Consider the following 26,750-nt stretch of genomic DNA (forward strand, 5'->3'; position numbering starts at 1 on the left):
TGGCTCCAATCTTGCGAAAATGTATACCCGTGAGTAACTTCACTCACATGAGCAGTCTCATTGAATTTAATAGAACCACACCTATGAGTTAACTTATCCACATGCGTACGTCTTTGCGGGGTTTGTAGTTTGCGGTCACATGCACATGAATAAACAACAAGGCCCAACTCCTGACACACACAGATAACACTGACACACACGCATTACCTTATTCAACTTACTTTAAAAAAATGCAACATGGGATTTCATCTGTAGCTTTCTTTTTAATCCGTTGTACATTAGAAATGATGCCAGAAATCTAATAATTCTACTTGTGTTTTGGGGGCAGTTTATCCTACAGCACTATGAGTTATTGGTGGTGACTGATCTTCTTAGCCTCTTATGGTTAATGGAAGAACAAACCGCCAAGTACTAAACAGCATTATCTTACTTTTCTAATTGTGTTGCTTGCTTAATAGATATTTAAGTTTAAGCCAGAGCTACCCATGTGTTCCATTAGCTATACATTGACAAATGGTTTTAAAACTATATCTATGGCCCCAATTCAATTAAACAAAAGCTTGTGTTGTACGAGGGAAAAAATTCCATCATCTGAATTTTTACTAGATTTACAAAAAGTTTAGCCTCCCCCCAAAAACTACTTTGTTTTACCAGAGAATTTTCCAAGTTGTCATGAAATATTGCCAAATCGCTCCATCCAAAAATATCAAACTAACACCACAACCCTCCCGAGCTCTGCCAAGCAATTGGTCAAAAAAATCAGGCGGGAAACATTATTAATCATTATTCGCATTTGTGGTTATGCATTATTTGGAGAGGAAGGCTGTTCCGATGGCTAAGGCATTGGGTTGGGACTCGGGAGATCTAGGTTCAATTCCGGACTCTGTGCTGACTTCCTCTGTGACTCTGGGGAAGTGACGTAGGCCCAGTTCCTTAGAGTTATTTAGGTGCCTAACTCCCATAGAAATCAATGGGAGTTAAGTGCCAAAGTACCTTTCAGAATCTGTGCCTTAGTCTCTGTGGTCTCATTTCCCGCACTGTAAAATGAAGATCATAATGCTTCCTTTCACGGTCTCCCTTTATTGACCTTGCCTGTTTGGACTGTGGGCTCTCTGGGACAGGGACTGTCTCTCACTAGGAGTATGTACAGCCCCTAGCACAGTGGGGCCCTGACTCCGTGGGGGCTCCTAGGTATCACCACAATACAAATAATAAATGACAGTATTTGCTATTCTGCTTGGGAGGGAGCAGGAGTGGGGTGAAAACGTTTACCATTCTGGCCAGAAAACTCCTGCTAATGACACACCGCAGGGCCACTTGGAACGTCATAGTGATAGCTGGGCTAGAACTCTGCTCCCCCTGGCTCCAAAAGCACAGATCACTTACGCTATAGGAGAATCTTCGTTAGCAGTATAGGGCCCATGACACACAGTTGAGCAATGCTTATTCCATCCAGTAGGGGGCAGAGGGGCTATCAACCCCAGCCAGTTTGTTACTGTGCCAAGCAGTGTACTCAAAATGAGTAGTTAGAAAAGAATTCCAAAGCAGACTCCATGTTTCTGTGTTCCTGTTCCAAATAGCCAGGCTGGGGTGTCCAGTGCTGCTCAGATTTACAGTGGGGAAAAATAATGCTTAGCATTTATAGAGCTTTTTGGGCCAAATGGAGCCCTGCTGTCAGCGGGTGCATCTAGCCTGGCCTGCTTACACCAGGGCTGCACTGGGCTCTGGATCTTCAAAGAACTTTACAGACATGAATTAATTACAGGCGGTGCAGCAGCCGCCTCTGGCTCAGTTTATATAATCTCATGCTTCATGGGCTTCATATTCCTTACCTCCTCCTGATTTACATGAGCAAACTGTTCCCAGAATAAACCTGACGGATGCCCCAGTCCATCCAGGAGAGGGCTGGAGAGCATCTCCTCGGGGCTACAGAGAGCACTGCACTGGACCTAGCCACTGTATTTTGCTGGAGAGCTCCCTGTCTAGCTACAAGGCCTTTGCAAACGCTTCGTTTTGCAGTCAGCGGCAGAGATGCGGCACGTTTGTTAGCAATGGTGACTGATTTGCATTTACACTTCTGCCGCTGTCAGGAGGCGTCTAGAGGTGCAGAACAAAGACGTCTGTTCAGCGGCACTTAACCGGCCTCTCAGCAGCAGCCGTCTCATATCATTCATCTCATCCTTCCGCGCCGTGCAGTAGCTGGATATTTACCTCCTTCCAGTGAGATCACAAGAGAAGGCACTGAGGAGGCTGAGGTTAACCTTGCAGCTTTCGCGGCATGCTGATGTTCGAGCTTCAGAGTTCGTGATGCTCTGCCCTGCTGTCGCCCGTTGTCTTGAAGCTAAACTAGCCTCGCATTTTCTGAACATGTCTGGCACGTCCCAGCCCACGTGGGAGGCAGGACAGCTGTTCTCATCCCCATTGTAGAGATTGCTAAACAAAGGCAAAGTGAAGTTAAGATCAAGCAAGAGCGTGGGCGGCAGAGCTGGGGAGAGAACCCAGTGATAGCTATTACAGGTGTGCCTAGAGACCCCAGTTAGGCCCCATTGTGCTAAGCCTTGTACAGCCTTGTCCCTACCCCAAAGAGTTTACACTCAAAGTTACCCAGGAGTCCGGACTCCCATTTCCCTGCTCTGCGCACCAGAAAAAACAGCCTTCCTTTCCTCCTCTGTTCGATGGGGCATGCAAGTCCCAGAAAGGGTTAATGGGCTACGGGCGGCCCCATCAGCTTGCACTGGGACACCTGGAGCAGGAGTCAGGCTTCCAGGGAGGAGCTAAAAGGGAGAGAGAAAGCCTGTCTGGTAGTGATCAGTCATGCTAAATGAAGCTCTTTTTAAAGGTGTGGTTTGACTGATTATGTTAAGTGACCGGGGTTGTTTAATACCCTGTTTTGAGAGCGATTGTGAAGAAAGATTCTACCAGTGCCCTCCTTAGGATGGTGTAGATGGGCCTTGGATACATTGCTCCCCTGGAGAGTTCACCAACCACTTCATAGAACAGAACTAAACCCTGGCCTAGGAGAGACCTTGCTAGCTGCAAGTCCCAGGTCCTGCCGTCATTAAGGAATTTACAGGTGCAGACCTTAATGCCAAGGCACTGCCATAAGAATGATTCAAAGACTGGAAAACGCAGCCAACAGCAAAAAGACTTCAGGAGCCCAATTTATTTGTTTATCTCATTAAAGGGAATGGTCAGGGGTGATGGAGCAGAGTCCGAAAGTACCGATATGGAGAACAGAAATTTGGTAATAGCGGGCTCTTCCGTTTAGCATACAAAGGTACAACCAGATCCGATCAGATTGAAGCTAGACTCCTTCAGACTAGAAATAAGGTGCAGATGTTTAGCTATAAGGGTAATTAACCATTGGAACAACTTACCAAGGGATTCTCCATCACTGGCGATTTTAAAATCAAGAGCGGATGTTTTCTAGAAGCGCTGCTCTGGTTAAAGCACAGCTACTGGGGTGAAGCAGGAGTTACACAGAGAAGTCCTATGGCCTGTGTTGTGCAGGAAGTCAGACTAGATGATTGCAATGGTCTCGATGATGGTAGAAGCTCGGACCACTGCACGCGTACTCTGGTGTCAGACCAAAGAAAGCTGCACTGCCGTAAGCGTCGCTCTGTATCAGGGCAGCCTGTCTCTATGAGGGGTGTGCTCTGGTGTGCGTGAGCTAGTTACCCTTCTGCAAATGTCTTTTGTGTAGACAGGTCCCACGCGAGGAGCTGCTAGTACAAGGATAGAGGTGCAAGATGGAGCCGGAGCAATTCTCCAACGATCCTTCTACTCTGCCAAACCGCATTGAGCACCGTTATTTATTATCTGTGTTGTGGCAGCACCCAGAGACCCCCCTCGACTTGTTGCACAAACACCTGGGAAGAGAAAGACCCTGTCCCTGTCCTGATCTACTCAGCATGTTTCAGTTTAGCTATGTGGTGGCCTGCGGAGACTTTGCAGGTGGGTGTGGAGAGATGGCTGGTCCCACAGTGCTGCCCCCCAACCTTATTTTCCGCTACCAAATACCACTGAAAGAAGCTAAAAACATAAATATTTTCCTACGGTTCCTTTGTCCTTGTAACTAACACCTGCAGTTGCCCCAGGGATGTTACACGATTGCCAGTGGGAATGGAGCTGGTCTGAGCAATTTCCATCCCTCCCATAGATAACAAAGTAGGGTGAGTATCATGATGCCTATTTTACAGATGGGGAAACTGAGGCCTAGAGAAGTGAAGCGACTTGCCCAAGAGGCAGAGCTGGGACTAGACCTGGCTCCCAATGCAGTGCTCAGACTGCTGCCCTACTGCCTCTGGCAGAAAAACCTACCCACGGATTAGGGTGTGGCCCACGCTGTGTGGCACGAGTCACATGGCCGTTGTGCAGATTCCCTAATGCTGCTTGCTCGCAAACAAGAGCAGACTGTCCTGAGTCACGCTATCGTCTCCACCCACTGAGCCTGCTGCCCCCTGGGTACCAGAACTAGCTCCAGGTACGGAATCGGCAGATACTGGCTAAGAGTAGCTTTTGCATTCAGAGCCAGATCCTGAGAGGCCCCGACCTTTTGCAGTGTCAGCAGCAAGTGCTTGAGGGCTCAGCACCTCTCAGAACTTGGCCTTTCTTCAATTATCCCAGTCATATTTTGCTTGGTTTTTAAAAGCGAAAAAGTCCTGTATCCTAAGAGGCCATTGATACATTGGCAGCCTGTTCAGTAATAACAGCTTGTATTTATCTAGTAGCTTTCATCCGGAAAGAACTCAAAGTATGGTACATGCTATATATCAACCACTGAAATGCAGCCACCTCTGGGGAATGAAGGCAGCAGCCCATTGCACTACCTCAGGGGGAAGGAGGAAGGCTGGCCAAGGATGCCAGGACAAATCCTTATACTTAAGCTGGGGATCAGACAGGGGCCACTAATGGCCACGCAAAGCAGGCTACACCTTGGCTACAGGTCTTGCCAGAAAGACTTACACCCATTCCCGTTCCATGCAGTGTGCACCTCTCCTGGAAGCTGAAAGAGCTGAAGGGTCTGCTAGGATGTCAGTGAGGACTTTCAGACACAGTAGGTAGGTTAAACCTGGTGCTTAGAACTCGTAGCCGTCCCCTGTGATTTTTACAGGTGAGCCTTGGAGGATAACCTCGCGGGCCTGCTCAGGGTTCAAAATGGCAAATATTTAACCAGGGGAATTCTCTGGCTGCCATCTTTCCTCGCTGCCCACGTTGTGTTAATTAGGCCAGTTCCTCAATTCAACCATAAAAAAGGCTCTTCGCACAAGAGTTTCAGCCTGCTTTGTAGATCCAAGAGGTCTGAGAAGCACTTGAGCTAATCTAAACCCAAGAGCAGACCCATTTTGACCCACAGCTCATGGAAGAGCGTACAATAGAATTATAACGAATAAAACTCGTTACACCAGTGGCAACTTTCATCTGAGGGTCTCAAAGCGCTTTCCAAACACTAATGAATTAAGCCTCCCTGGAAAGTAGGGGATTATTAGCCTCATGGGGAAACTGAGGCACAGAGGTGAAATGTGATTCTTTTTTCTGCCTACTGCTTCAACCCTCCCCCCCCCCTTCCTTTGAATGGTATCCTGCTCTGTGTGGATAACTAAGATCACTATTCCCCCACTGTTGTGTCTTTCACTCTTTACACAACGTACAGAATATGAAGGAACCTCATGGCACAAGAGGGTCCACATGCCAGGCCTAGTTCCATGAATACACCACTTCACTGGCAGAGTGCTGGTGACTTCTGAAACACAGAAGGCAGGGAGGGTCACTAGAAAGCTCACCAGCGGTTTTTTGAGGCATATTACCCAGTTCTGTCCACCTTGCAAGGTGCTACAACCATCTCCACAGACAAGCGAGTCCAAAGTGACTACGGAGTTTGGATGTGCCATTTTTAAGGGCCAAATTTGAGACCTCCTAAAGGGGGCTGATTTTCAGAAAGTGCTGAGCACCTCCAGGGCCGCCCAGAGGATTCAGGGGGCCTGGGGCAAAGCAATTTCGGGGGCCCCTTCCATAAAAAAAAGTTGCAATACTATAGAATACTATATTCTCATGGGGGGCCTGGGGCAAATTGCCCCACTTGCCTCCCCCCCCCGGGCGGCCCTGAGCACCTCCTCTCCCCCAGCAAAGAGTCCCGTTAAGGCATCTCAGATTGGTCACCCAAACACTGAGGCATTCAAAATCACTTGTCACTTTTGAAAATTTTGGTCAAAAATACTAGGAATGGGGTCTCAGCTGGATCCAAACTTCCTCGGAGCTTGTAGGTGTTTGTATCCAGGGTTCTGATTTGATCCAATATAGAGATGAAGGAGAGCTGCATCCTGAAATGATCCAGTGTTTAGGATTGTTCATTTGGGACAGTTTGGTCTGATCGTTCTTGGAAAGCACATCCATGTCTCTAGTCTGATAACACTTTAATTGCACAAAGCTGTAACGGCTACCGTAGTTATTTACCGTACTTCATGTTTATTAAAATGAACAGGTGATACTTACAAATGCTACGTGATCATTTTGTAATATAAAGGTTCATCCAACTGGACTCTATCCAATTAAAGCTCCCAGCATCTTATTCCCAGATGAGCCACTGCCAAATTAGTGTTTGCGTTTGTCGCAAAATTAGCCAGAGTTAATTGAAAAAAATAATTTCCAGGAGTTCTCTCCAGCCTATTAAACCTGTCAGTGGCTGCTTGAGCAGGGAGCAGGCTGCTAGTGAAGACTGCACCAGAGTTTTGCTTCACTTCAAAGAGACTGATTTATGAGCCAACCAAAAGGGTGAGAAATCCCACATCTAATTATCACTGAAATATACGGATACAGAAACCAAACTGCTGTGGTTATTAGTCTGGGGACTGGAGAGCTCCTCCAGTTGCTCTTTGATTAGGAAGTGATGCAGTTTGAAGGAAACCAAACTGCAATCAAAAGATGTAAATTATCTGCAAATTGACCTTTTTATAAAACAGATCTACATATTCCAGGCAAAAAGTTTGGCCAAACGCTGAGAAATCAAGCACCCAAAATGCAGGACATGGACAGAAAAGGCTGAAGCTCATTTTTAACTCTGTCCTCTTGAGCTTCTGCTTTAAAATATGTGACTTATCAATGAATACTAGAGTAAATACACATTGGAATTTCTTATACAGCCTCAGGTACAATCTTCAAGCTTGGCTTGATTTTTTTTTAAGTTGCAATGAGATCTACAAAACAAGCCTAGCTTGAAGAAAAGCAGCATTATTGAGTTATGGCTATATATTATGACAGCTGGTTTTGATTCAGATGGGTCAGGAAAGAGTAAATCCTGAACCAAAATAGGCCCTGGGCAAGTGTGTGACTCCTTGAGCAGCTTTGCCTGGTGGTGCTAGCTTCATAAAAAACATTGCAATCAGTGTCGCCCTGAGGGTATTACGGCAGCACCGTAGAATTCAGGTCCTGAGCTTTTTGGAAACTTCACCCCTGGGAGTGGAATCACTTTGCCTTGCTCTTCACTGACTCAACCCGCATGATGCTCAGAGCGGTGTTGCTGATAGTCCTGGATGGAGCTGCCTCCAGCTCTCCGGGACCAGAGAATGGGTGCATGCAGTGGCAGTAATGGGGTGAAACTGGGGAGACGCTGAAGTCCCTCTCCCCCAAAAGGCCAAGGTCACTCTGTGCACAAACAGTGAAAGGGGGAGCGAGACAAGCTCTTTAGGGCAGGGGCCACCTTTGTTCTGTTTGTACAGCACCTAGCACAGTGGCAACCTGGTCCATGACTGGGGCTCCTAGGTGCTACCGTAATACAAATAACAGGACCTGATACAGCCCAAAGGCTCCTACACCTCTTGGCTTCGCTGCCTCACTGCCCCTGACCAGTTTCTGCATCAGACTCCTTCTCATCCAGTGGATTAGATTTGTGGCCCTTGTAAAAAGGTGTTACAGGTCAGGACTGAAAGGCATTGGTGCAGCTGTGTGTAGGAGCCTCGGACTGGACCAGCAGGAGATGCTGCAGGTTAGCACTGAGGTGTTAGCAGAACGATGTCAGGCTCAGGACTACAACTGCAGGGGGTTGCAGGTGAGGACTATGGGGCAGTGGCAAGGCTGTGTGGCTGGGGCGTCCAGGGCTGGAATGGGGGGTGGGGGAGGAGGCTGCAGGACAGCTCCGAGGTGCATTGGCAGAGCTGGGTCAGACCAACAGCTGGAATAGTAGGGTGGGTGCAGGCTAGAAGTGAGGTGCCCAGTGGGCGTGGGGAAGGCTGTGTGTCTGGGTAGAGGGCCATTGGCAGGACTGGGCCAGGAAGCTCAATCCCAACCTCCTCTGCCCTGCCTAGCTGGCGCCATCCCAGTTTTTCACCTTTGTGAGCACTGACGTTCACCGCTCGGCCCAGATAAAAATAAAAACGGCAGGTGCAGAACGTGTGACCACACTCCCCCTCCTCGTGCCTCTGGGGCGCTGCGTAAGTGCCGGGCTGATCATGAGGTGAGACGGAAGGTGCTGAGAGCGTCACTTTAACATGGCCTGGACAGCTGGGGTGGGGTGGGGGGGTTTTATGAGCGCCCTCTTCTCCTGGAGGGGCTGAATTCTGATCTCGGTGCGGCGGGCGTAGCCCCAGTGACGGAGGTGTAACTGAGCGCCCAGGGAAGTTCCCAGTTCCCGGTTCCCTTTACTAATGCGGCTCGGGGAGGAATTTCTGTCTTCCGCGGGGGATGCAAACTTAATCCCAACCTGACCACTGGCTCAAGGAGGGGGCGTTCTTAAGCCTTTTAAGGAGTCCACCTTCGCCTCTGGTTCTTTCTGGCCCAAATAATGACCAAGGGACTCCTTCAGGAGGCTATGTGGTCTAGAGCTCAGGCTGCCGGGTTAGGAGTCAGATGACCTAGGCCCTAGTCCCAGCTGTGGCCTTTGGGTAGTTGCTTCCCCTCCTTTGGTGTCTCCGATTAGATTGGAAGCTCTCGGGGGCAGGGCCTCTCTCTTACTATGTGACTATAAAGCAGCTAGCACAAAGGGCCCTGATCCCAGGTGCTGCCATGATACAAAGCATTAGAATAACTTCTGTACAGTGAATGCAGTGGACACTCGCTCCACGACAGTCTGGTCTCCGAGGGGTCAGGGATCTCTTAGGGAGACCCCCGTGCAGCTCTCTGCATTGCTGTTTTCTCCGACTCTAAGCATATAGCTCACATGCAAGAGCACGGGCATCAAGGAGAGCGCCCCATTCCTGTGCTGACGAGCAGCAGAAATCCTGCCGTGCAGGCAGCGGGATTCAGACATGGGGCCTGCATGCGTTCAAGGGAGAGGAGCGCTCCAGCTCTCATTGACCTCCACTGGAATGGGCCCTTACCCCCTGCTGCGATTCGGGACTCAGTGTCTGTTCACTTGCCCGTATCCGCTGCCACTAACGCTGTGCCATGCCTCCCAGAGATCAGGCTGGCCTTACACGAAACGTGTGGAGCCACGTGCAACCCTGCATAAACACGTGCATTTCCTGTTGGTGTTAAAAAGGGGTGGAGGGTCCAACATGCAGGGCTCGAATCTGGATAATAAGCCCCTGTTATTTAATCCGACTCTATCTGATTAGAGGACAATTTTTCAGGACAAAAATCCCTTACCAGCATGCTCTACTCCTGAGAGGGTATCATGACAATTGTACCTAAAACAGAGGTTACTGTAAAAATATCCTCATCCTTGGTGTTTCTACTCTGGCAGCTCCACTAAGTATGAAGTTAGTGGAGCCCTGCTGATTTACACCAGCTGAAGATTGGCCCCCAAGGAGACATTTGGCCCATTGTCTCTTATGAGCCTTTTCCAGCCTGTTTGATCCCTCTGAATAATAAATACCGGTATGAAAAATAACACATCGCTTGTTCTACACACCACAAAACAAGGCAGGGAAGTCGTGTCCTCAGCTCCCCATTCCCCACGGGCCCCACTGCCACCTCCAGTGACTTGCTGCTCTCTGATCCATAGGACGCACGCTGCAGCGAGAGGTCCTCGCTTAATGGTCCCTCGGCACCTGCCACTGCTAACAAATTCCGCTTTGTCCTCTTGGGAGGGAGCTTTGCAGAAATCTATCTGCGATGAATGACTGACCTAATTTGAAATGGCAGCATCCAGAAGGCCGAGTGGCTGCCACCGCTTGCCTGAGCACAGAGATTTCAAAGCCCTGGGCACAGCCCCTGTTCGATTCGGAGCTGCGCCCAGATCAGTTGTTCGTAACCAAAGAACTCAGAGGCTTCCATGTGCACTTGGATAGTCACTCTGCTCTGGGCCTAGAGCAGTGGTTCTCAACCTGCAGGCTGCTTGCGGCCCAATCAGCACACAGCTGTGTCCCATGTGACATCCTCAGGGCCATACAGGTAGTATATATATTGTGTGGATGTGGCCCCCCTACCACAGAGAGAGCTGCCTAGGCGGCCCACGATGATAAATAGGTTTAGAACCACTGGTCTAGAAGGAGCGGGGGCGCTGATGTTCAGAGCATATCGCTTGGAGGTGATTGGAAAAGGACAAAACTATGGGGCCTGTGCCCTAAATAAAATAATGGAGCTATCCTATCTCCTAGAACTGGAAGGGACCTTGAAAGGTCATCAAGTCCAGCCCCCTGCCTTCACTAGCAGGACCAAGTACCAATTTTGCTCCAGATCCCTAAGTGGCCCCCTCAAAGATTGAACTCACAACTCTGGGTTTAGCAGGCCAATGCTCAAACCACTGAGCTATCCCTCCCACCCTTTCTTTGCTTCTTCATGTTGGAGAAAAGGCTGGAGCAGGCATGTTTTCTTTTTGTTTCAAAATGTGTCTCAATATTTTTGACATTAAAAATTCAGGCCTTGTCTCCATGGCCCACTGGAGAACAACTGGGCTTATAACATCAAAGGTCTCGAGGAAGAGAGGGGATTGCTTGTGATTTGTATTCGGTTTTAGCTAACGGTCCCTTTACTACGGAATGAGCGCCTTCAGCTAAATACTTGGAAAGCATCTGATCCACATCCCTGGTCAGCCAAGGAGCTATCCAGCAAAAACAGGGAAGAAAAGACTTGAGATGCCTGATATTTATAAGGGGAGAAAGAACCCTGCATGCCAACATGCTCACTCATGCATGCACCTTTCAGTCCCCATAAAGAAGCAAAACAAAGGGAATTGAATCCAGATTCTTTCTTTTGCAGATCACCTTCAGAGCTACTTGGCTGTCTTACAGCGTTAACAGCCACCATCCACTTCAGTACATCCACCTGATAAAAGCTATGGGCAGGATCTTGCAAAGGGCTGTGGGTGGGTAGCAGGGGCTGGACTGCAGGATTGGAGCCTAAATATTACTGGCTGCTGGCATTGCATCCTGCAGCCCTTATACATGCAAGCAGCTCGCTGATCCTGTGGGGATCTCAAGGAAATCTCCTGGGGCAACTGCATGGAGACTCTCTCCTTACTTCCAGTCGGTCTCCCAGCCACCCTGGGGCCTCCTACTGACCCTGGACAGTACAGCTGTGCTGTTAGTATTCCTTGACCGCTGCAGCCCCTTGAGCCCGCGTAGGGTGGTGATCCCTGGAGCAGAGGAGGAAGATTCAGTGTATTGCCTTGCTCCTGTTTGCCCTATGGGTTTGGGGGATGGAAGAAGCCTGTGGAGCCCAGGTGCTACCCTCAGGTTCCCAGCTCTCCCTTCCTTGCCCTCTCTCCATCTGTGGATCTAGATCCACAGGGAGCCCCCCACAGACGGCCATTGGAGGTGCATACTGAAGAGCTTCCCCCCTCTCCACACACCCCTAGACTGATCCATTCTCATGATCCAAGGCACAGGGCATTCAGCCTGCAAAGTCCTTGGGGGGGGCTGTCTGTTGTAACCCTCTGTACAGCACCGTGCACACCTCTGCAGGCAATAGAAATAAATAACAATGACCACTGCTCTGGGAAGAGAGATGCCACGGCGCCAGGTCTGTTAATCCTGCACCCTTCCCCAGCGCTGTATTCACTAGAAAGACAGATAAAACCCATGCCAAAGCAGCCGAGGAGACTTCTGCTTGGCTAGGGGGATCCCAACTGCACTGGGAGGGGAGACACAAATGCGTATCTGCCCCTCTGTTGTGTCCACCCACGGTTTGCTCCAGTCGCCAAGTGGGAGCAGGATGCTAAGGATCCGTTAAAACTCCGGCAGCATTGCAGAGATCAGCTTGGGAAGGAGATGGTCTTGGGCCTCTTTTTAAGTGAATTTAGTGGCGGCAAAGGGTGCCAGGTTGCCACGCACGGGGCAGCGCCAGGGCAAGCTAGCTCTAGGCTGCCTTGCCAATAGTCCTCTCTCCTGACCTTGAAGCGTTGCCTCTAGTGCTCTAAAAGCATTTTACTCTCCACACCTAGTGTTTGGTCTCTGAAAGGGTGGGGTTTGGGGTTTTTTTTTGCAGTGGGGGGTGGGGAGTAGAAGGGGTAAGAGGATGGTGGCATTTTCTGCTGTGGATCTCTAACCCTAGACCCTGGGAAACCAGCCAGTCATTCTCCATAGTTCACCAAACCCTCATCCCATGGTAAAAATGGTCCATCCTACTGAGAGGAGAAAACCCCCATGAGCCATCACCAATCTCCTGCAGCACCCGGTCCCCGCGGTTGAAGACACCATTGAGGCTACATGGCACAGAGGGGTGGGATCCCCTTGAAAGTCTCTAGCATATGCTGAACTCGCCAGCCAGCAGAGTCCATTCCTCACGCTGCCCTCCAGTTACATATCATCCACAGCACACTTATACAACAGGTGAATTCATGTCTGGTCAGGTCTGAACTGCTTGTAGTTGAAAACCCATCCCTACTCTACTATATATTTGCAATGCACGTATAGATGTTCCACTAGTGACCTGAGTTTGAGGTTCACAACAAGTTCTGCAGCAATGTGTTCCGCAAACCCACCCGGGGAACCGTTCACCCTGGGTGTCTCTACGTGGGCGACTGTCTCGAGAACTTTTCTTTTGGTAATTTCTTGAGCTCCTCACAACTCATTGCATTGGTGACATTAATTTCGAGCCAGAAAAACTGCTGGATTATTCTGCTGCTTCCAACGCAGCGCGGCTTGCCGGCCCCAAAAGGACTTTACCTGGGGTGTGGACAGCACACAGCCCGCCCCGAGATCATTCCAGCCCTGCGCTCTTCCTGGGTCGCCCCTAACACGGGGGCAACCCCCCTGGCTGGGACACAAGCTGCCTCTGGGGTTTGAATCCTTAGGTCTGAGCCCAGGGCAGCCCCTGGAGCTGGTCTTTGTGCCCCAGCCCTCCGGCCACGCAGCCCGGCTGCAACAAAACCCCAAACAAAGTCCCACGCGCGACTCTCCTCCGTTTGCCTCCAGCTCGAGGTTTCCGCGGAACTCACCTGCCTGGGAGCCGGGGAAAGGGGGGCGGCGGGCGGGGCTGTCCGGCCCCCCGGGATCCTTCAGCTGGAGAAGCGCCCGGGCATGGCCCCGCCGCTGCGATCCGCCCACGCGAGATCCCTATGGGCTGAACTCGGCTCCCAGAGTCCCGGCTCCTCTGCAGCGGCGGGAGCCGGGGCCCGCTGGGTGCGCGGCGGAGCTTAGCGCGGGGCTCCCCGGGAGCTGCGCCCCGCACCGCCCGCTCGCCTCGCCGCCTGCTCCGAGGCGCGCCGGAGAGGGAGCGCGGCTGGCTGGCGGGGAGCAGCCCGGCGGCCCGGGCACCGGCTCATGGTCAGCCCCGGTTGCTGCGGCGTGGGCAGGGCTGGTGCTTTGAGCAGCTAGAGGCTTGGAGATCCCCCCCTCCTCCCCTTGTCACGTTGCCAAACTATCAGCCCTCAGCCGCAGGGGTGGCAGAAGGGCTCTGAACAGCCGCAGCCTGTCCTGTCCTGCTGTTTATAGAGGTGAACAATGAACCCCTCCGCTGCGCCAAGATGCTATAAATCCCCCACCCTCCCCTCCCCGCCGCCCCCGGCACTGTGCTACCGTGACTGCAGCTGGCTCGGCTCCCGATGCATGCTGCTCACACTCCGTGTGCAGCAGCATAGGCCAGGCACGGGGAAGGGGCAGTGGCTTCCCGGTCCCCCCAAGCAGCCTCTGCAAGCGGGGTCGGTCCGGACGCAGCCCCTGCGAAGCGGCCCTTTCAGGGCATCTGTTTTAAGGAACAGTGGCCGCTCAAATGGGGAAAGGAGGGGACAAAATCCAGTGGAAGCAGGTTCATGTCCTCGCAAAACAAATGAAACCTTCCCATCCTGGTGTTTGCAAGCCCAGCAGTGCAGGGCCCTGCTAGAGAGAAATGAACCCCAAGGTGGTGGGTGAAGAGAAACCACCTCGTGAACAAACAGAGGCTGCAAAAGGAAAATTGGGGACCGGGTCCTGAGCTGGTGCAAATGGGCCTCTCTCCCTTGTCTGCAGTGGGGCTGTGTTGATTGATAGCTGTGGAGGAGCTGGCTCTCCGTGGTTAAAGTCCTTTCCCTTTGAATAAGGAAGGAAATTCATGTTGTTAAATTACCACCATCCTGCCCCCCTTCAAATCCAAGCAGCGAGTTTATAATTAATGAAACAGGGGACCACCCTGGGATCCCCACCGCTGTATTTGTCAGGGCATCCCATTTGCTATGTTCTGGGCTCTCTGGGACAGGGGCTGCCTATACTTGTGGGTAGTGTACGGATCTGAGCAGGTTGTCAGTGCTAAACAGGAGCAAGCAAACACACTGGGCCCTGGGGCTGATGGTATGGTTTCAAGGGTGAATCTCTCCATGTCTCAATGCAGGATTCTTAACCTTCCAGGATCACTTCAAATTCTCCCATATTAACAGCCCAGTTCAGCTGTGGGCAATGTTTTCTTTTCTTTTTTTTTATTGCCATATTGATGTGTTTTCCATGCCAGATACTCAGGCTGGGATGATGAGTGCTGGGAGCTCACAGGATACGTGCTGCAATAGAGACCTCAGTCCTGCTCCCATTAACATCAGTAACGAAACGCCAGGATCGGGCCCTCTGGGGAATATTGCAACAGGACAGCTGAGATTCCAGACTGGATGACTGCAGTGCCCTCTGCCTGGGGCTTCAGCTGAAGACTGCTTGAAAGCTTCAGCTAGCGCAAAATGCAGCTGCGGGTGTACTCAGGGATGTACACCTAACCCCTCTGCGGCGTAAATCTGAGTCATTTCTGGATACAGTTTAAAGCGAGAGATTTTAATCTATACATTCCTCTAGGATTTGACCCCTGGCCTTATATTATGTTTAAATATGTATTGTAATCCTTGTTACCTGAGAGGCCAGGCAAAAATTCAGGATCTTGCACGTTGTTCCAGTTAGCAGGAGAAATTGGTGAGGAGTCTGGTGTTACTTTGATGCAATCCTATGTATTTACGAAAAAGGTACGAAGTTCTGTTTCCCTGCACCCAGCAAGAATCAATCAGCAGGAGCTGGTGTCTTTGCTCGCAGGTCCAGGCCCCTGTTAGCCAGCACTCAGCCCCAAAAGCTCTCTAGACTTTTTGCAGTGCCATGCTCCCACGACTTGGTGCTTCCTTGTTGCCTTCTCTCTCAGCTTCTGTCCGCTGTTTCTCTCATAGACACACACACCTTCACAAAACAATAGCTAACACATCCCCTCTGCCCATATGTGCCTTTTGCTTTCAGCGGTGTCATATGCCCGTGTTTGGGGTGGAGGCTGCTATTGTTTCAACTTCCTAGTTACCTGACTTCTTACAACTATCTTAAATGCAGGGCAGTGGTTACCTTCCTCCCCCCCCCCCCCCACAATTTCAAAGAGGTTTAAGCTGTCCCAACCCATAACATTATAGTAGTGTCTAGAAGCCCCAGCCAGAATCAGGGACCCATCACCAGACACACTGAACCCCTGGGAAAGCCAGGAGGAGAAACCAGGTACAGCTCGTCAGAAAACAGTAAGTATTGTTCAGGCAAATTTTTGAAATAAATCATTTTTTTTATTCCAAAAATTTCATGGATTTTTTTTTAATTCCAAAAATTTCATGGATTTTTTCCCAACAACAACCCCTACAAAACAAAACTAATTTTCCCCCCGCCCTCCCCCTCCAGTTTTTTGGTTGGTTTTGGTTTCTAAAATTTAAACATTTTTCAGTAGTTGACATTTTAGGTATTTATATTGTTTGTTTTAGAAAACTGAGAACTTTGTTGTTGAAGAAGTGGAAAAATTCAGACAGATACAAAAACTTCTTGTCAATTTTTTTCTTATAAAAGAGGTAGAAAATCTCTTTCAAACAGAAAAATGTAGACACCTGCATAAACCATGAGGCAACATAGCCACATGTGAAGGTATTTTATTTTGTGGGTACCGAAGATCACCATCTCATTTCACATAAGTCACCAAGGAGCCATCAAATGGTGACAACCTCCAACCATAGCCAGGAACTACAAGAAGTACATGGTTCTTCACAGCCTACTGCCAAACCAAACCAGTCTGATTTCCTTAAAATGGCTTTTAAAACTAGAGGGGCATGTCCTACATTTGTTCCATGCCTGGTATTTGAGTTCTGTGCCATTGTCCACTCTGTGGCCATTCTAAAGGTCATAGCTGGGGATTAAGAAGCCAGGTATAAACCAGCCAGCTTCCGCCTCACTCCAAAGTGTTTACTACGGAGGATGTTTTAAGCAGTTCTATAATCTGAGACACAGCCCTTTGCTGGCAGACGTATCCTGGAGGCAGCGGCATAATTAAAATCTTGTTATAACAATAGCTGAACATATGTATTATTCATGCAACAAACCACAGCTGTGAGTGTTGCATTCGCTAGTGGCCCCACAGGTACCAGCTACCATTACTAATGAGACAGCTGGGAAGAAGAGAATCTGTTTTAAGGGCCTGTAGCAACCTGCATGGAACTTGGAGGGAAGAGCACAGGCTGCGGGAAGGAAGTGTTTGGAGGAGGCACGAGGAAGTCAGTCTGTGTGCACATGGCTGGAATGCCGGCTGCAGGTACAGCCCTTCTGTCAATAGCTTTCTCACTAAAGAGCCAGTTTGAGACACATGGAGTCCTCCCATGTTATTACCCAGCACGTGGGGCATGAAACCAGGCCTAAGGGACCTCCACAGAATGCCCCAGCAGAAGGGGAGTTGCCAGGCTGAGGGTGGAGAGGAAGCGTTGAGGCAGCTTGGGGGTGTGGCTGGGGCAGACCTGCACCTGGCTATTCTGCACCCCTGCAAAGCCCCATGGGGCCACTGAAACAAGGTACAGGGTAGTCCCTGCAGAGGGGAGGCCTTAGCTGTCTTCCCTCTATTCCAGCACCAGCACAGGGAGAAACCTGGGGCCTGGCTACTTCCTACACCCTTAGCAGGGACAGGAAACCACCCGGAGTAGTTGACTGCACAGGCTGAATAAGAGTAAACAGCTTGTGCCCCAGCCCGGTGCTGCTGCACCCCATCACACACCTCAATACCCCTCCCCATCCCTCCAACCCCGCTGGAGCTCCCCCTCCCCCATTTCCTCTGTAGCCTTCCTTGCGCCCCTTCATCTTTCTTCCCTCTTGCTCTATACTGCTCTTACCCTCCCTCCTCTCCTCCCTCCAGGGCCACCCTGCGCTGCTGCCTTTTAAACAGCTTGGCACTGGGACCTCAGAAGGGACTCGGCCAACCTTCCCCTTCCCGCTTTAGTGGGAACCTATTGCTGGAATCCAAATGAGTCGGGAAGGGAGGACAGACGGAGAGAGGGATTCAGGGGCTCTGGAACATCAGGTCTCTTAGTGATAACAGGACCTAATGCACATTGACAGGTGTAGACATAGCTCAGATCAATGATGATGGAGAAATGACTGAGAGCTAGGCTGGGAAGTTGTTCATTCATACAGGCTGATTTGGAATAATACCTGGATTACGATTATGATTTATTAATATTATACTTTGCCCTCTTATGGCAGATTTCATCTGAGGAGTCATAACAGCTTAGCCACCGTTAAGACTCACAGCGACTTGGCAAGGTAAGCCAGTGTGATGATCTATACTTTATTGATGCAGGAACCAAGGATCCAAGAATGTCAGTGACTTGGGAGCCTAGAATTTAAGCGACTGGTCCAAAGTCGCACAATAGGTTAGTGACAGAGTTGGGAACAGGATCCGGGCGTCCTGACTCAGCACAAGGTGGCACAAGACTTTTCAGGTACGCAGCACAGACAGGTATCTTGAGAAAGAAACCAAACAGAGGGTGTCAACTTGAGTTCATTGTTCATTTCCACGTCCAGGGCAGGATCAGGAAGGGGAGCATGGGATGGGCTGAAGAACTGAGGAGGAGAAAGAGGCCAGGTAGGTTGGGGGACAAACATTCATGGAGACAGTGGCAGCAAAAGGGAAAGCTAAACTATCACTAAAAATGCTGCCAGGGCCAATATACTGTGGTAAACTGGCTCTTACCCTCTGGATCTTCTTTCCTCCTTGATCAATAACCTTTGACAAGTTTGCAACCACAATCCTCTGGGGGAGTGAAGTGCTCAACGCAGCAGGAGCTGGGGTAAGCGGTTTGTGACACTGGTAACTGTTTAGTGCCTTTGCTTCTAGAGAAAGGCTTTGCATTGCATCTGGAGGCAGAGGAATCTCTCCTGTGACCGTGGGGTGAGGAACTGCATGAAACTAGCAGCAGAAGATATGGGGGGGAGGGATCAACACCTACAAAATATCGATGCTGTGCATCTGGTGGGACTATACAGCGGGACTCCTGCACTCACATGGCACCTGATTCAAAGCCTACAGACGTCAGTGGGCTTTGGGTTGTGCAGGGATGGGGAAGGGCAAGAAGGAAATGACCTTTTCACAGCTAGTTTCTAAGAGAAATTCTTCGGCCCCTTGTGAAGGAACAAGGTGTTGTGTCCTTAAATCCTTGGCTCCTTAAATCAAAGCCTTGAGGCTCAATAGTGAGGACATACCTGGGAGCTTTGCTGATCATGCCTGCCCTGCCTGGGGAACCACCCAGGACAAACTAAACTCCCAGCCTTCTGTCCCAGCATGCAATGGGCTCAGTGTAAAATTTTGGCTAGAATTTAGATAGGGGACAGACTCCCTTCTGCTTGTTCCAAAGTCCTCCTGCTTTCCCCAGGGTGTGGAGAAAACTATCTGATCTCTCTTGAAGTGGAAGTGGAGGTGCTAATGTTCACACCCCCATCCTCCTCTCCTCACGGCTCCTACACTAAAGCATCAGTCTAAGCAGGTGAAGAAACAGAGTCAGAGGCCAGCCCAGTGATGCGCCGAACACGGTGTGAGAAAACGTTTTTACTGCTAATAAAGAGGCCAGACACCAGAACACGCCTCTAGAGCAGATGGGAGTTTGCACTGGTATATTTCAGCAAGGTCAAATGTGCTATGAATTAACAAGGTCTCAGAGATAAGACACATCAATTATTGAAGAGTACAAAACCTCCAGCATCAGCAAGAGTTGCAAAATCACTGGACTGGTGCTTCCAGGGACAGATCTTTGCAGTAGGTGGAGTGCATTACAGGCTCAGCTATCCAGGCAGATGGTAGGTGACAAATTCAGGTTGCTGAGGAGTGCCAGCAATTTGATCATCAGGGACCAAGATACAAAAAAAAATCACTTAGACAAAGGGTGGCAGGGCACTGCTAGGAAAGTCCTTAATCAGCTCCTGCCACCCTAGCCCCAATCAGGGGGAATGGATTGGGGCTGGGTAAATAGCCAGTGCTTGGAACTGCCCGCACCTGCCAGCCTCAGAACAGGAGCAAGAAGGCTGGGAGGAAGTGGAAGAAGGGGGGTGGAGACCAGGAGGGGAAGGTCAGGCTCAGATGGGGGAAGGAGCCTATAGTCTGTTGCTGGACAGGCCGGTGTGAGGCCAAGCCATGTAAACAGTGGGAAACCGGTGGTGGGAAACGGATACAAAATAAAGAGCACGGGTGTTGCACCAGCTTGGAGCATCCCTGAGTCTTTAAGGAGTGGGGCTAAGGAGCTGAATCCTACGGGGCGCGGCGTGCACCCCGTTACACAAAGGTTTAACCTGGCTACGTGACCAGTAGTCGATGCCTTCCTATCTGTTTGGGATTACAGAAAGGCCTCTAGAACTCTGCAGCACTACAGGGCTGTTGCCAGTCCAGATGCAAGCTGAAGAGAATTCTGCAGCCACGAAGAAGCGTCTCTGCCTGTGAGTCCCTAATCTGGGAGGATTTGCTACAGTCTGCAGGATCCCTAAACAGCCATAATAATGCAATCCACACTGCAGATCCAGGGTGTTAGACAGACACTGCCAAACTCCGCTCAAAAGGTCTTTTACAAATGGCGGTGTTAGCTGCAAGCAGCAGCCACATTTGCCTTTGGCTGATTTGACAGTGAACCTCCGTTTGGACCCCATATTATCAAGTCTCCATTCAGCAGCATTAGCACAGCAGCTCCACAAGAGAGATCACTCAGCGGACGGCAGTTCAGTCTGGCCGAGGGAATCAGAATGAAAAGACACTTGCCAAGGCATCCTGAATGGCAGAGATTCTCATAGTAGGCTCAAGGAAGAGTGATTAGCATTGGAAACATTTGCCAAGTGCCTGCAATGCCCCTGTAAAATGGGAATGCAATAAGCTCAGTTGCCATCTTTTGCAGACTCAGCGTCCTGTAAGAGTTGGTTCCTTGGCCTCAAGAAGATTGAGAATCGCTGGTGCATGGGAAGGGCTCTGCCTCTGATAGGGTTGCCAACTCTGTTTGGATCTATTCTGGGAGGTTTCATCCCCTGATGTAATAGCATTAGTGACTGACCTACTGTCGTCTAAAACTCTTTCACAACAGAGCCATCATTTTGCTGTTGGTGGAAATAAGGAGCATCATGTGAATCATACTTTCACATTTTAAGCACGTTGCATAAATAAACAATATTGCAAAATCTCCAATTGTACGGTAATGTGAATCTCATTTTTAAATCGCGAGATCGGGTTAAGTTACTTAGCTTGTTAATGCATGTGTAAATGTTTGTGTGTAGGCGTGCATGGGTGCGTTAATTTATTCCATTGTTTTAAAATACAGAAAACAATATAGCATGCCATTAGAAAATGACAGATACAGCAAAACCTCACTGATTAGACTTATGGAACGGAAAATGCTCGATGACACAAAATGTGTTCTGCTGTAAATTCATCGACTTTGCGAAGGCAGTTTTTATAGTCGGGGGGTGGGGGTCTTTTCACCAGTCGTCATTGTAACGACAGTAGTACAAGGTACATTTGGAGCTGCTGTGTTTTGAAGAGCCCTCACCATCATCCATTTCTGTTCTCTTTGTTTGAAAGCGCGAGGCAGTTGCAGTGAGCGTAGACTAAAGAGACAACGCGAACGTGCCCGCATGCATGTGTAGATCAGTGACGGTGCACAGACTTTACGTCATGACATAAAACATCGCACAAGGTAAAGAAATACAAGCACAATGAAACTGCTGGGCAGGCAAATGCACATTACCATGGCATTTGAAACACTGGCTGGGCTACTGTATAAATCGGATTCAGTGTTCAACATTCACTTCCAGAATGCCCCATGATTTATCTCCTGGATTGCTCTCCGCCATCTCCTGGAGATTTATATGTAATCCCAAGAGACTCAAGGGCAATCCTGGAGGGTTGCCAACCCTACTTCTGAAAGGGATTGAAAATGACCCCATAGGAAATAATGGGGTGTTTCAGACCCAGCGGTAAATCCCCGGGGAGCGGGAGAGAGGAAAATGCATGAGATGCGATGGCTGAGTGCTGCCTTTGGAAGTCCGAGGGCAGAGACGTGCTAAGCACACGCACAGATAAACGGCCCAGTCCGTACTCAGGTTAAATCAGGAGTGACTCCTCTGAAGCTAATGGAGCTGCACCAGGGTAAAACTGATGGGAGCGGTGACTTGAGGCCTGGACAGTGGGCCTGATTCTGATCTCATGTAGACTGCTGTGAATCAAGAGCGGCTTCCCAGAAGTCAGTGGAGTTACACTAGTGTGGAACCAGTGGGGGAGAGAGGAGAATCGGGTCCCAGGGGTAACTGCACCGACATCATCGGTGTAAAACCAGTCTAAGGGAGATCAGAATCAGGCCAGTATCTTGGGCACCAGGGCAAGCTAACCTAGTCCTACCTGCCTATCTAGGCTGCAGGCATTTGGACCAGGAGCTGTGTGCAGCTGTTCGAACAAACTCTGTCTGTGTAATGGAGAGCGTAGCTGCAAAGTGACATGGGTGGGGTCAGGTTCTCAGCCTGAGAAGAGTGTCTCTAGATCGCTATCAGGGAGATTTTTTACTACTGAGGCAGAATGGGGGGCTTAAATCAAATCTCTTTATTGTGCAAGAATTGCAGCCTCTTTGAACTGCCCATGCGAATGAATGCTTATTGGTCCGAGGCCAAAATCCATCCAGGAAAAGGGTATCAGTGAAGCAGAGGCGGATTAAGGTTTCCTGGGGCCCAGGGCCCGAGCAAGTGGGGGGCCCCTCCCCACCCCTTCTGCCTATGGCCTGCCCCTATTCTGCCCATGGCCCTGCCCACAGCCCCACCTCTTCCTGCCCCTGTTCCACCCAGAGTCCCCCACTCCCCCCCATTCTGCCTCTCCACTACAACCCCCTGCTCTGTACCTGCACCAGGGCCCTGGAGCGCAGCAGGGAGTGAGAGCTCCTCCAGTCCCAGGGCTGCAACGGGGGTCCGAGTGCTGGGTCTTCCATCGCCACCCCCTGCACTTCTGTGGGGGACCAGGTCAGGACACTGGGGCTTCTCCCGCCCTGCTAGGCACTTTGGCCGGAGAGCGGCATTGGGCATGGGGGCTAGGCTTCCCCTGCCGCCAGGGCCGGCTCCAGGCACCAGCCGACCAAGCAGGTGCTTGGGGCGGCACCTGGAGGGGGGTGGCGCTCCGGCCGGCCGGGGAGAGCGGGGCCGCAGCCGGGCTCACTGCCCTCCCCCGGCGCTCCGGCCGGCCGGGGAGAGCGGGTCCGCGGCCGGGCTTGGTGCCCTCCCCTGCTGCGCTCCCCGCCGGGGGGCCGGGGGCCGCGGGAGGCTTTTTTGCCTGGGGCGGCAAAAAAGCCAGAGCCGGACCTGCCTGCCACCCTGTGCCTAGGGGCTTCTGCCGGGGACAGGGTTGGGGGCTGCTGGGGGGTGGGCTTCCCCCACCCGGTGCTGCTGCTGTGGATCGGGGTCTGGTGCGGGGGCTTTCCCTGTCCTACCCGCCCGGTGGCAAGGGCTCTGGGCTTCCGCAGCTGGGTGGCAGATTTTTTCTGGGGGCCCTGCAGGTGGCGTGGGCCCCTGGGTGTGGGCCCCGTGGGCCCAGTTGCTAATCTGCCACTGCAGTGAAGGATCAGGCTGTGGCCTGTTTAGTTCATATTTATTTTATTAAGGATTGATGGGTCAGACAATGCTATTGGAATAGATTCTGATTCGCTGGTATCAGTCCCGGGTCTGCTTCTAGCTACACTGATGTATGAATCCAGAATGACTCCATTAACTTCACTCCAGCTACTCCAGATTTACACTGATGTATCCCAGAGCAAAATTTAGCTCTTAGCATGATAATATCCATGGCTTTGTGTATGTATGTGACCTGGGGATAAAATTCAGCCCAGGTGTGAGCAAGTATGTTTCCTGTGATATCAGTGGACCTGTAGATTCATTGATTCCAAGACCAGAAGGGACCATTGTGTTCATCTCGTCTGACCTCCCGCATAACCCAGGCCAGAGAACATCCCAAAAATAATTCCTAGAGCAGCTCTTTTAGAAGAACATCCAATCTTGGTAAATTGTTCCAATCATAGAACTGGAAGGGACCTTGAAAGGTCATTGAGTCCAGTCCAGTCCCCTGCTGTCACAGCAGGACCAAGTACCATCCCTGACAGATTTTTGTCCCAGATCCCTAAATGACCCCCTCAAGGATTGAACACTCAACGCTGGGTTTAGCAGGCCAATTCTCAAACCACTGAACTATCCCTCCCCTCCCCAATGGTTAATTAGTTTCAGATTTCCAGTCTGAATTTGTCTAGCTTCAACTTCCAGCCATTGGATCATGTTATACCTTTCTCTGCTAGATCAAAGAGCCCATTATTAAATATTTGTTCCCCATGTAGGTAGTTGTAGCCTGTAATCAAGTCATCCCTTAACCTTCTCTTTGTTAAACTAAATAGATGGAGCTCCTTGAGTCTACCACTAGAAGGCAGGTTTTGTAACCCTTTCATCATTCTCATGGCTCTTCTTGGACCCCTCTCCAATTTATCAACATCCTTCTTGAATTGTGGGCACCAGAACTGGACACAGGATTCCAGCAACAGTCGCCCCAGTATCAAACACAGAGATAAAATAACCTCTCTGTTCCTACATGAGATTCCTATTTATGCATCCAAGGATCACATTAGCCCATTTGGCTACAGTGTCGCACTGGGAGTTCATGTTCAGCTGATTATCCATCAGTATTCCCAAATTTTTTTAGTCACTGCTTCCCAGGACGGAGTCCCCCATCCTGTAAGTATGGCCGACATTCTTCGTTCCTAGATGGGTACGTTTACATTTAGCCATATTAAGACACATATTTGCTTGCACCCAGCTTACTGAGCAATCCAAATGGCTCTGTCTTAGTGACCCGTCTTCTTCATTATTTACCACTTTTCCCAATTTTTGTGTCTTCTGCAAACTTGATAAGTGAAGATTTTGTGTTTTCTTCCAGGTCACTGATAAAATGGTTAAATAGCATAGGAGCAAGAACCGATCCCTACAAGGCCACACTAGAAACATAGCCACTCGATGACGATTCCCCACCTACAGTTACATTTTGAGACGTATCATTTAGTCAGTTTTTAATCCACTTCATGTTTGTCATGTTAATTTTGTTTCGTTCTAGTTTTTTCTAGTTGCGGCACCAAGTCAATCACTTTCCAGACGTTTACATTTATTACATCGACACTATTACCTTTATCAACCAAATGTGTAATCTCATGAAAAAAAAATCAAGTTAGCTTGACAGGATTTATTTTCCACAAACCCACGTTGATTGGCATTCATTATATTACCCTCCTTTAATTCTTTATTAATCAAGCTCCATATCAGCCACCCATTATCTTGCCCGGGATTGATATCAGACTGACAGACCTACAATTACTCGGCTCATCCCATTTTCCCTTTTAATGTATTGTCACAACATTAGCTTTCTTCCTGTCTCTTGGAACTTCCCAGTGTTCCAAGACTTGAAAATCAACACTAACCGCCCAGCAAGCATCTCAGCCAGCTCTTTTAAAACTCTTGAGTGCAAGTTATCTGGACTTGCTGATTTAAAAATTTCTAATTTCAGTAGCTGGTGTTTAACATCCTTCTGAGATACTAGTAGAAGGAAAGAGTGATCATCATCATCTGATGAGACTACATCATCTGTTTTTTTCTCTAATACAGAACAGCAATATTCATTGAACACTTCTTCCTTTTTTGCATTATTATTGATGTTTCTACCATTTCCATCTAGTAATGGACCAATAACAGTATCAGAATTCTTTTTGTTCCTAATATACTTAGAAAACTCCTTATTGTCCTTAAATCCTCTAGTTGCTTGCATCAGCTGTGAGTGGGGCCTGCGGTCTCTTTATAGGGTTAGATAGTTTATGTTATCACTAAGTAACTTTCATCCTGACACCTTGAGTGGCAGGTATGGAACCAGAACAGCTACAAAATGGGTAGCAGCTGTCTTCTATCATGGTCCTAAAGCAGCCTCTGCTAGAATTAATTCTCCATAACCCAGTGAATCAATAGACTCTGCTGATGTTGCCCTCCGGGCTGGTGATTTCTGTGATGCAAGGGAGAGCAAAAGCCTCCCTGTGTGACCTTAGACAAGTCATTGATTCTCTCTGGGCCTCAGTTCTCCACCTCTAAAATGGGGATAATAATGCTTCTTTTCTTCCACCCTTTGTCTATCTTATTATCTACTTAGATTGTAAACTGTTTGGGTCAAGCCCTGTCACTTGTTATGTGTTTGTACAGCGTCTAGCAAATGGCATCCTGTCCTTGATTAGTGCCTTATATGCAAATTCATAAGCATTTAAGGCCAGAAAGGATCATTAGATCATCTAGCCTGACCTCCTGGGCATCCCAGCTTCATAAATTTCACCCACTTACCCCTGTATTAAGCCCAGTCACTTGTGTTTGGCTAAAGCATCTGGATCTGAAGACAGCAAGAGAGAGAATCCACCACTTTCCTTGGGAGCATGTTCCAATGGTTAATCGCCCTCAGTGGTAACAATTTGGGCCTTTCCAATTTCAATTTGTCTGGCTCCAGCGTTCCAGGCACTGGTTCTTGTTTTGACTTTCTCCACTAGATTAAAGAGCCCTATAGCACCCAGTATTTTCTCCCTCTGAAGGTACTTATACGCTGTAATCTGTAATAACAGCCATGTAACATCGGTCCACTGGGAACTGTACTGAGACAGTGCAGTTGACAAAGGCCATCAGTTGTCAGAAGGAAACTGACTTGACTGGATTTATCTTTGAGGTGAAGAGCTCCACCTCCCACTCCAAATCAGTTCCCCCCCCAGGACCTTGCCCAGGGAGAATATGAGATTGCTATTATTACTTTGTGCAGGTTAGCGATGTCCAGGCAGCTCAAAATATACCACTTCAGATGAGCGAGGTCTGGAAGTGTCCTTCACAAACTCTTTGCAGCAAAACAAGGCAAACTCCATTATTCTCCAGCGGTGCTTGCTCGCTGCTGCAGAGCCTGGGTTGCTATCAGATGTCTTCAGTGTCCAGATGAGACATGAAATGTCTGGTGCATCAGGCAGATCCCCCGCAGGCTTGTGTTTAATGAAATATTCAGCTCATTTGAAAGGTTACAGGGGAAGGTTATGAGGACTCTTATAGACGGAGCTATTTCTATTCAAACAGGGAATGTCAAGATAAACA

General features: G+C 49.6%; 1 protein-coding gene across 1 annotated transcript in view; it reads left to right on the plus strand.

The window, feature by feature from the left end:
- The first annotated feature begins 19 nt into the window (after nucleotides 1-19).
- The window catches only part of MSRB1 (methionine sulfoxide reductase B1), a 30,606-nt gene continuing 3,875 nt past the window's right edge, over nucleotides 20-26,750 (plus strand). Inside the window, exon 1 of the mRNA XM_026650758.1 lies at nucleotides 20-29. Within this exon, the coding sequence (XP_026506543.1) occupies nucleotides 20-29 (10 nt within the window). The remainder of the gene's footprint in view (nucleotides 30-26,750) is intronic.

This window comes from Terrapene carolina, unplaced genomic scaffold, assembly GCF_002925995.2.
Source record: "Terrapene carolina triunguis isolate 2854851 unplaced genomic scaffold, T_m_triunguis-2.0 Scaffold93, whole genome shotgun sequence".
Lineage (NCBI taxonomy): Eukaryota > Metazoa > Chordata > Testudines > Emydidae > Terrapene > Terrapene triunguis.